Source organism: Otolemur garnettii, unplaced genomic scaffold, assembly GCF_000181295.1.
Source record: "Otolemur garnettii isolate 467f Iridium unplaced genomic scaffold, OtoGar3 scaffold00011, whole genome shotgun sequence".
Taxonomy (NCBI): domain Eukaryota; kingdom Metazoa; phylum Chordata; class Mammalia; order Primates; family Galagidae; genus Otolemur; species Otolemur garnettii.
The window spans coordinates 24,559,357-24,569,694 of NW_003852406.1; the positions used below are offsets into that span (position 1 = coordinate 24,559,357).

The 10,338-nt window shown below is 48.1% G+C and overlaps 1 protein-coding gene across 1 annotated transcript in view; it reads right to left on the reverse strand.

The window, feature by feature from the left end:
• Nucleotides 1-2,705: 2,705 nt before the first annotated feature.
• The window catches only part of HEXA (hexosaminidase subunit alpha), a 34,710-nt gene continuing 27,077 nt past the window's right edge, over nt 2,706-10,338 (reverse strand). Inside the window, exons 8-14 of the mRNA XM_003784481.3 lie at nt 9,383-9,563; nt 7,734-7,820; nt 7,403-7,475; nt 6,490-6,673; nt 6,204-6,294; nt 5,184-5,288; nt 2,706-2,996 (exon numbers count right to left, since the gene is read on the reverse strand). Coding sequence (XP_003784529.1) covers nt 2,933-2,996; nt 5,184-5,288; nt 6,204-6,294; nt 6,490-6,673; nt 7,403-7,475; nt 7,734-7,820; nt 9,383-9,563 — 785 coding nt within the window. The 3' untranslated portion in view covers nt 2,706-2,932. The remainder of the gene's footprint in view (nt 2,997-5,183; nt 5,289-6,203; nt 6,295-6,489; nt 6,674-7,402; nt 7,476-7,733; nt 7,821-9,382; nt 9,564-10,338) is intronic.

Sequence of the window (10,338 nt, forward strand, 5' to 3'; positions counted from 1 at the left end):
AAAAAAAAAAAAAAAAAAGAAATTGGTTAATATGTATTTGTTATACATATATTTAACAATATGGAAAAATATACTAATTGTCAACCTTTCAGAGTTTATTTCTTTATATAGGAAAAAAATACAGAGTGATTTTAATAAAGCACTCAATTCCTATTTTCTTCTTAGAAGAAAAAAAGTATATAACACACACTTATCATGCCCTGGATTGCTTACTTTTACAAAAGAAATCAAAAAATGCAAACATTATAACCTAGTTGATTGTACATTCACATTAATCTGAAATTAAAGAAAAAGATATTGAAAAAAACCACACGGGCTCAGCGCCTGTGGCTCAAGTGGCTAAGGCGCCAGCCACATACACCTAAGGTGACGGGTTCGAATCCCCAGCCCGGGCCCGCCAAACAATGATGGCTGCAACCAAAAAATGGCCAGGCGTTATGGTGGGCGCCTGTGGTCCCAGCTACTTGGGAGGCAGAGGCAGGAGACTTGCTTGAGCCCAGGAGTTGGAGGTTGCTGTGAGCATGATCCAGGGGGATAGCTTGAGGCTCCGTCTCAAAAAAAAAAAAGAAAAAAACCACACGAATCTAGACTTGAGTGCTAGGAATGCTGTCACAAGGCATGTGTATTGACCTTAATAAAAAATAAATTCAGTTGATATCCTTTATTTCACCGTCTCCTTACATCCTTGCCATCCCCCTTACTCAAAGTTTAGGGGCAATGACTCTACACCACTAGTGTTGTGGTGGTACCTGTGTCCCCAAGTTCTGATATCCTCTCTCTAAGGTAATCCATTGACATGGACCTGAAAACACCAGTGACACCACTCTCTCGGATTCCTAGAAGGGAGGGTACCTGGCACACAGTCTCTACTCCTACAAGGAGAGGAGAGGCAAAGATTCTCTGAGCCTCCATTCACCTCTTTACTTTTATACCCATTAGGCCTGCCCAGCCCTCTTAGAAGACTCACAGGAGAGCAGGGGCTGGAGGAGGACTCTGTTCCTAGGATGTTTGGAGCCAGGAATCAGTCTGGGAACTTTGCTGCCCTGGTAATACACAGAACACAGGAAGGCCTGAGGAGTCTGGCCTGTACAGGGTAGGGCTCTAAATTCACAGCCCAGGTAAAAGGAGATAGGGAAACAGCATTTCTGTGCATTGAAAACTGGGTGGTCACTGTGACCACTGCCCTGTCAGCATTTCAAAGTCTGGTGACAATCTTCAGGTAAATGCCCTCATGATCAGTGGATACAGGAGCAATGGTGGAGGTTGGGGAATTGCACATCCTATCACTGAAGGTCTTGACCAGGCCATGTTAATCTTTTTAATGGCAAAGATAATAACATCAAAGAAAATGTTTACAATAGAAATAAGAAATTGCAGAACCTTAATGCTTTACTGCACACATTTTCATGACCTCTTCCTTCACTGACTTGAGACCTACAATTTAGAGTCTGCTCTTTTTATTTAATGTGACCCCAAACAATAGCAACACAATAGTCATGCTCCAGAGGAAAGCAGGGGCCTGTGAAGTGTAGCAGTATTTCTGCAGGGGCCCTGCCTGGGACCCCTTATAGGCTACTGGTTAACAGAAGTGAGGCGACTCCTTTGACGACTGTGGGTGGTGGAGCCTTAGCTCACGTCTCTAGCTGGAGCCCTGGGCTGGGCTGTGTGAACATTCCAAGAGAATTCTGCTGGTAGAAGATGCCTACCCTGTCCATCTAGAAACAGCACAAGAAGGCAGGGAAGGTCTACCTAGAACCAGGTCCCCAAAGGAACGTGGTCAAGGGACTAATAGATGGTGTGTAAGGACCAAGTTTTACTCAGATCCCTCTTAGCCCTACCTTCCCCAAGTTTCTGTATCTACCACAGTGGAAGTTTTCTGAAAGAAACACTAGGGACCTCTCTATTGTCCTCCCAGTCTAGGACCAAGTGAAAGAACTTAATAATGGGCAAAGAAATCCTTGTCTAAAATGGCTGCTGCCCACTGCAACCCCAGCCCCTGAGCCACACTGTTGCTTCTGCACATGAAGCCACCAGGGGGCAGGCTGGGCCCACAATGAGACATTTCCTCCTAGAGAAAACGGATTCCGTGTGCAAAGACCCATCTTCAGAGCCACTTGTCTACCTCCCTGTCCCCCAGGGTCTTTGCTCTCCTGGCCTCAGCTGTGCCACTGGCTAAAAGTGAGTGAGAGGGGGTGGAAGGTTATTATTTCAGAGTTGGTTAGGGCCCCTGAGTCCTTCAAATTTGATACCTTACCACAGTGCCTCGACCACATTGTGTTCAATCATGTATAAATATATAACAGTCATGTGAAATTGAAGTAGCAAGAAATCCAAAGGAGAATAGATTTAGGGGAGGGAGCTATGCATAGGAGAAGGGCTATCCTGTGACCAGGTAGGTCCAGATTCCTAACATTGCCCAAAAGTCCTACAACGTTCTTCCACACACAGAGCCTTGAGGTGGTAACACACAAGCACAGTGACCAGGCTGAGAATGCCGGCATGTGTCTGCAATTTGTCTAGGGGTGGGAAAGGAGTGACATAACTCAGAGGCTAAGCAGAGCAGCACAAAGGCTACAAAGGCTACAGCTTTCATTCCCAGCTCTCAACTAGACAGACCCCTCCAGGTGCAGATACTAAACCCTACCTGGCGGGCCCTGCTGAGCTCAATCACTCTCAATAGCAGAAGACCAGTCCTGGTTGCTCCCTTACCCTAGGACCATTCACTTTATTTTTTTACACAGGTAATCCATATTTATTATAAAACATGCCACATCCACTCTTTATTGGACACCCGTGCCAGCACCAGCCCCCTTCTCTCCAAGCACAAGGGCACGTGGACAAGGGGCTCCATCCCCGGCCAGGATGCAGTGGAAGCCTGGCCCGACTACCTCTCCTAGGGCCAGCACCTTCCTCGGTGCCAGGGGCTGCTGGCTCAGTCCTGTTCAAACTCTTGCTCACAGTAGCCTACATTGAGGGGCTGGGCCTGGACACCTCGCCTGCAAGAGGACAGGGAGAAATGGCAACATGAGCCCCTCAGAAGGAGCCAGTATTAGGCCCTAGCAACACCTCCACTTTAGTGAACAGTCCCCCTTCCCCATTTCAAGGATGCTCAAACTGTCACTGTATACCAAAAGGACATGGGGCTCTCGCTTCTGGAGATTCTCACTTGCTATGGGGTGAGGTGTTGGTAAGACTTCAATTTCAACAGGTATCTCATGTGATTTTGATACAGAAAGACCCCAGGCACTTTGCGGAACACATCACCCCCACCATCCTGCCTGTCTCTGTACCCCAGCACCAAATAATTCAGTCCCTTTAGAAAACAGGTAGATGGGGGCTGGCCAATGCTCTTGACCTACTTAGCCCTCTGCTCCTAGCTCTAAAACAGCAGTTCTCAACTGTCGTGACCCACAGGAACCATATTAAAGGGTTGCAGCATTAGGAAGGTTGAGAAGCACTGCTCTAAAATATTGTAAATGTGGCTCTCTCCCTCTCCCCCCTCACTCGTCTCTGCTCTCTGCTCTCCCTCTCTCTCTTCTCCACTCTCTCCTCATCTTTCCTCTCTTCTCTTCTCTTATTCTCTCCTCCTTGGTGCTGCTCTGCAGCCTCCCCCCACCCCCCACTAATAAAGACCTTTCGTACAAATAAATAAATAAAACATTGTAAATGGGGTTGCAGAGGGGGACAGGATAGCTGTCCAGCCCATGCACTTGGGCATGAAATCTTGTCCTCAGGCCTCACACTTGCAAGTTACAAGAACTGATCAATCACCTTAAGAACCTTTCAGCTGGCTTGGTGCCTACAGCTCAGTGAGTAGAGTGCAGGCCACAAACACTGAAGCTGGCAGGTTCAAGCCCATTCCGGGCCTGCTAAACAACAATAACTTCAACCAAAAAAAAGCTGGGCATTGTAGCGGGTGCCTGTAGTACCAGGTACTTGGGAGGCTGAGGCAAGAGAATCGCTTGAGCCCAACAGTTTGAGGTTGCTGTGAGCTGTGACGCCTTGGCACTCTACCTAGGGCGATAGCTTGAGGCTCTGTCATAAAACAAACAAACAAACAAACAAACAAACAAAAAACACCTTTGGGCATGTTTCCTTTATTACCCAGAGGAGCAACATGCTTAGAGAACCAGCTTAAAGTCACCCAGTGAACTGCAGAGAGTGGAGGTTTAGACCCTGAAATACGTGGTCCAGGATCTGGTCTGTACTAAACTGTCCTCCAGGATCTCAAGACCTAGTCAATGAAGGAATCTGGGACAATGACTGTATACAGGCCTGTCCCAAACAGAGGTGAAGATATCATGAGAGCCCAAAAAGTCAGCTTGGTTCAAATCCTACTTCTTAGTGACTTGGACAAGGGACTGACTTCTCTGTCCCTCAGTCATCTACCCTGAAATGGGGATAAAAAGCGCACCTACCTCATCGGGCTGTGAAGCTTCACTGAGACTACGCCCGTAAAGAGCTTAGCACAGTGTTTGCCACCAAGTCCAGTCATGCCTTGGTGTCAGCAGGGGACTGGTTCTAGGACCCCCGCAGATACAAATCTGTGGATACTCAAGTCTTTTATATAAAATGGTGTAGTATTTGTACATAACCTATGTGCAACCTCCCATATACTTTAAATCATTTGTAGATTATTTATAACACCTATTGCAATATAAATGCTGGGTAAATAGTTTTTTTTTTATTATTGCATTGTTATTATTTATCTATTTATTTTCCAAATGCTTTCTATGGCGGTTAGTTGAATCACAGATGCACAACCCTGGGATATGGAGGGCTACCTATAAGCCTCTGTAAGTATTAGCTATTGTTATCATTCTTTCTCTTTCTTTTTTTTTTTTGAGACAGCGCCCCAAGCCGTCCCCCTCTGTAGAGTGCTATGGCATCACAGCTTACAGCAACCTCCAACTCCTGGGCTCAAGCGAGTCTCCTGCCTCAGCCTCCCAAGTAGCTGGGACCACAGGCGCCAGCCACAATGCCTGGCCATCCCTTGGTTGCAGCCGTCATTGTTGTTTTTGGCAGGCTCGGGCTGGATTTGAACCTGCCACCCCAGGTGTATGTGGCTGGCGCCCTAGCCACTTGAGCCACAGGTGCCAAGCCCATTCTTTCTCTTTCAAGAAGAGGGTCCCAAGCCTGGATCTGCCCCACCCATACCTTAGGAAGCCCCACAGCCTACTCACCTCAGCAACTCACAGCGGAAGCGTGACAAACGTCTATAGGCAAACTTCACGTCAGAGATTAACTTGTTGCTCCACAGCCTCTCAGCAACAGCCCCTGCTCTGGGCCTACAGAAAATGAATGGGGTATGTGCAGAGTAGATTGTGTCTTCCTGCAAAGATGCTAGACATCCACAGACTGCCGCCTCTTGTCTAGGTCCCCTGGACCAGTTCAGGGCCAAGGGATGTGATCGACCACCCTGTTTAGAGCTACAACTTGGCGGAATAACTGCCCCAGAATTCTAGGGCCTGGCTCCATCTTCATTAAAATGTGGATAGTGACCCCATTCTCTTCCTCTCCCAAAGATATGGGGAATAAGAATAAGCTTTAGGGGTTGGCGCCTGTAGCTCAATGGGTAGGGTGCCAGCCATATACACTGAGGCTGGCAGGTTTGGGCCTGGCCCAGGCCTGCAAACAACAATGACAATTCCAACCAAAAAATAGCTAGGCGTTGTGGTGGGCGCCTGTAGTCCCAGCTACTTGGGAGGCTGAGGCAAGAGAATTGTTTAAGCCCAAGGAGTTTGAAGTTGCTGTAAGCTATGACACCATGGCACTCTACTGAGGGCAACATAGTGAGACTGTCTCAAAATAAAAAAATAAAAGAATAAGCCTTAAAGGTGCCATTAATTGGTAGTGAAAGCAGAAGCACATGTCCTTAAAATGTAAGCTCTGCACACTCAACCTTGCTTGGTAAAGCTGCTGAGGGAAGCGTTATTGTAGGAATCGTGAATGTTCAGTGTTAGATCCTGAGTCTGGCACCTGTGCTCTCTAGACCTCCAGAATCTCTACCTATTCTACATACCTCATGGGTTACTGGAAAGAAACATGGAAGCCATGAGGAAGGGAAGATCACATACAAACAGAAGGCTCAAGGAGTGCCTCCACTCTCTCAGGTCTGAGAGGAGGGCGCTAGTCTGGAGGTGGCTAGATGGGAGAACCCCTGCCCTTAAGCCCAACCCTCTAGATCCCCAGAATACCCTTACCAGAGCCTGGGGACCAGGTTTGTGCTGTCCACATACTCTCCCCACATGCAGGCCTCTCCACCAATCACCAGAGCCTTCTGCTTTCGGGTACCTAAAGGTGGCAACAATGGGCTGGTGGTGGTGGAGGAAGTCTAGGGATCCCCTTCCGCCATGTTCCCAATGTGGTCCTCTCCTCAAGTAAGTTGTTTCATGTCCTACACAGATATGTCGTGCCTGGACCTTCCTGCCTCCCACTGTTCCCCAGCCCAGCCTCCTTTGGTCAGCAACAGGAGCTCCCTGCTTTCACCTTCAAATTCTAAGGGTTCCACTAGGTAGAACTCCTTCCAGTCAGGGCCATAAGATATACGGTTCAGGTACCAGGGGGCAGAGAGTAGGGCCCGGAAGCCAGCCTTGGTGATCAGTTCCAGCTCCTTCATGTAGCTCACTGGTACCTCTTCTCGCCATACCTGTATGATCGTGTCTGGCCGAACCTGTCACAAAAGGTCAAATGGCAGTAATAGTACAGAGCTGAGGAGATTCCTGGGCCTCATTCAATGCAGGCAACCTGGGCCAAAGGTTGTGTCCCCCCCCATCCCCCAGCAGAAAAGTATGTTTCTGTGACTCCTCACTATTGCGCTCACACTTTAGTACATGGCCAAGAAGTTCACAGGCCCTAAGAGATCCTTGCTGCTCTCCTTCCCCAGGCCCTGTGCACCTTCCCTTCCCACAACAGAGCCTGTGATCCTGGCTGTGAGCTGAGGAAGGCAAGCAATGGAGCCCAGGTGCTACCATACCCAGGAGTCTCCAGATGTTGCTGGGCATGGCACAAAGTTTCTGCAGAGCCCCTACCTGTGAAAGAGGCTAGGATATTATTATGAAAAATGAAGAAGGTGGCCCTGTTCCCACAGACTCAGTGGGAAGACCCTAGTGTGTGACTCAGGAAGGAAAATCCAGCTCATCATGCCAGTCTCTGGAATCCCAAGTGACCCAGCAGCAGAAATAACTCTTGATCAGTTGGTAGCAAGGGAGGACAGACAAAGGTTCTGCCACGTAAACCTGGGGCTCATACCTCTGCCGCCTTTCTAGAAAGAACAGAAGAGTGCTCTGACCACTGAAACCTAGTCTAAACCCAGAGGACAGGTCCCTGCAGAGGCAGAAAGGGCTGGGAGACCAGGGGGAGGCACTGCTGGTGGCCCTTTCTCTTCTCAACCCTGGCTCACCTTTACTTTATTATCAAACACCTCCTGCCACACCACATAGCCCTTGTCATAAGAAGAGACAATGTCCAGTAGCCTGCGGAGGAGAGGAGTGTCAAGTAAAGGGCCTGCTTAGCTCTCGCTGGCTCTAGGCTGTTTATGCCAGTGCACTAGGGACTGAGTCTGGCCAGGGGCCTGTTTCCAATTGAGCAGTGTCTTCCCCAGTATGGGGACAGACCACTCCAATCCAGAAAGGATAGGCCAAAGGGACCCTTCAGAGACCCTGATATGGAAACCAAGGACCCCACAGGAGGTGACTCCCAAGGGACCCCACCCACTCTCCTTCCTTCCTCACGTCTGGATGTAGTAGGACTCCAGCTGCTTGAAGTCTTCACCAAAGCCTTTCTTCTTCATAAACTCCTGGATATCTGGGTTGGACTTCCTGAATCCCGTGAGAAAATAAAGATTAATATTTCAACATCCAGAAAACTTAAAGCCTGGGGATTAGTTACCTGGCCTCCCACAACTTCCTCTTTTCACCTAAAAACCCAAATAGCCAAGAATCTCACAAGCCCTGAACATGGAATGTGTGGCTAAGCAAAGCTATGTGAAGGGTGCTGCTGACAGGCTGAGAAAGGATGAGTTTTAAGTTCAAACTCCCAAAGAGATCACATTTAATCCTCTCTCTGGACTGTAACACCTGGGTCCAAGTTATCAGTGTTGAACTCTATATACTTAGCTGCTAATCCAGGTTGATGACAAGTCCTGCTGGTTATCACCTGCTATGGATCCCTTACCTCACAACATATACACTTTGTTTTTTTATTTATTTATTTATTTATTTTGCAGTTTTTGGCTGGGGCTGGGTTTGAACCGGCCACCTCTGATATATGGGGCCGGCGCCCTACTCCTTTGAGCCACGGGCGCCGCCCAACATCTACATTTTGTTCACCTAGTTCTCCTTCTGCTCATGTCTCCAAAAAACCAAATTCGTTCCCCAGAAATAGTTCTAGTACCCAATTCTTGGACAAGACCTCAAACTCTTTTGAGCTCACTAGATCTGAGAGTTTGGATTTTACAATTTAATACTAATTAGATACTGATATATTTAATCATGAATTCTGTCTCTTGACTCTTCAACCAGACTACTTTAATCCCTTAATAAAAGGATTATTTTTCTCTGTCCTGAACTTTTACAAGAGCTGATGTTTTGGGGGTTTTTTTGAGTCTTACTCTGTCCCCCTAGGTAGACTGCCATGGCATCATAGCTCATAGCAACCTCCAACTTTTGGGCTTAAGTGATCCTTTTGACTCGGCTCGGTGCCTGTGGCTCAAGCGGCTAAGGCGCCAGCCACATACACCTAAGGTGGCAGGTTTGAATCTCCAGCCCGGGCCCGCCAAACAACAATGATGGCTGCAACCAAAAAATGGCCGGCCATTGTGGCGGGCGCCTGTAGTCCCAGCTACTTGGGAGGCTGAGGTAGGAGACTCACTTGAGCCCAGGAGTTGGAGGTTGCTGTGAGCTGTGATGCCATGGCACTCTACCCAGGGGGATAGCTTGAGGCTCCGTCAAAAAAAAAAAAAAAAGAAAAAAGTGATCCTTTTGACTCAGCCTTCCTAGTAGCTGGGACTACAAGGTGTCTGTCATAACACCCAGCTAGTTTTTCTATTTTTAGTAGAGATGGGGGTCTTGCTCTTGCTCAGGCTGGTGTCTTGAACTCCTGAGCTTAAGCAAACCTCTCACCTCGGCCTCCCAGAGTGCTAGGATTACAGGCATGAACCACCACACCAGGCTCCAAGAGCTGGTTTTTAAAATAAATATCTCAAGGATATGAGAAAGGAGAAAAGGAGAAGGCCTAAGACATAACCAATGTCAGTGAGGACAGACTGCTGCCTCAAAGGTCAGCCCCTGAGAACCAGCTGAATTAGGCGCCCCTGGGGTGCTAACCTCTCTTCTGAGTAAGCAATTCATCAGGTGAGATGGGAGGATCAAAGGGCTCATACCAGCAGGTGAAATCAACCTCATCTCCTCCCAGGTGAAGATAAAAATCCGGGAAGACAGAGCTGACCTCCAGGAAAAATGTGCTCATGAACTCGTAAGTATTGTTGAGACTGGGATTCACTGGTCCAAAAGTGCCAGAGGGCTGAGACCCAGAGTAACAAGGAGTCAATAATCCGGGGATACCTAAATCGATAGAGAAGCCCATGCAAGTGTCACAATTACCTAGACGCTCATGCACACTTCCACAAATAAAGACATAAGTCACACAAAGTAAGACAATCACGCTCATGAATGTCATACCTACTCAAGCATTCAGACACTGGCAGTCACCACCATTTAGTCATAAAGAAATACAAACACGTATATCCAGAGTCATAGACAGGCAGAGGCTGGGTTCCAGCCAGTCAACTGTCAGCATACACTCCTGCCTTGACACATGACTTCTTGGCTCCCATAGGCTGCTCTCATGCCACCCTAGGCAGAGAAGCAGAGGGAGAGCCCGGTCCAGACAAATTGGCAAATCTTTCTTCTGTCTCCTCCTATATGTTGGAGCAACTATCGCCTAGAATATCTCTAATTTCCTAAGGGGCATCTCCTTGGGCCCAGAATCTTTCCCTCCTGAGGTTGAAGCCAAAGATACCTTCAAATTTCTACAAGGCAAGTAGCCTCTTTTAACCTTCCTTTAACAGCTTCAGGGCTCAATCTAGGGGGTGGGGGGTTACTGGAGGGGGTGGAGTACAAAGAAGAGATGAGTGAGCAGGAGTAGTGACTGTCCAACTCTGACATCCAGAGGCCACCCTGGGCTGCTTTCTTTTGGATTCTACCCTGGGAGTGAGATTCCTCAGCATCTACTCTAGGGCAGAACCACCTGCAAGGGCATCCGAGAATCTGCCCACATTTTTTTTTTTTTTTTTTTTTGAGACAGAGCCTCAAGCTGTCCCCCTGGGCAGAGTGCCGT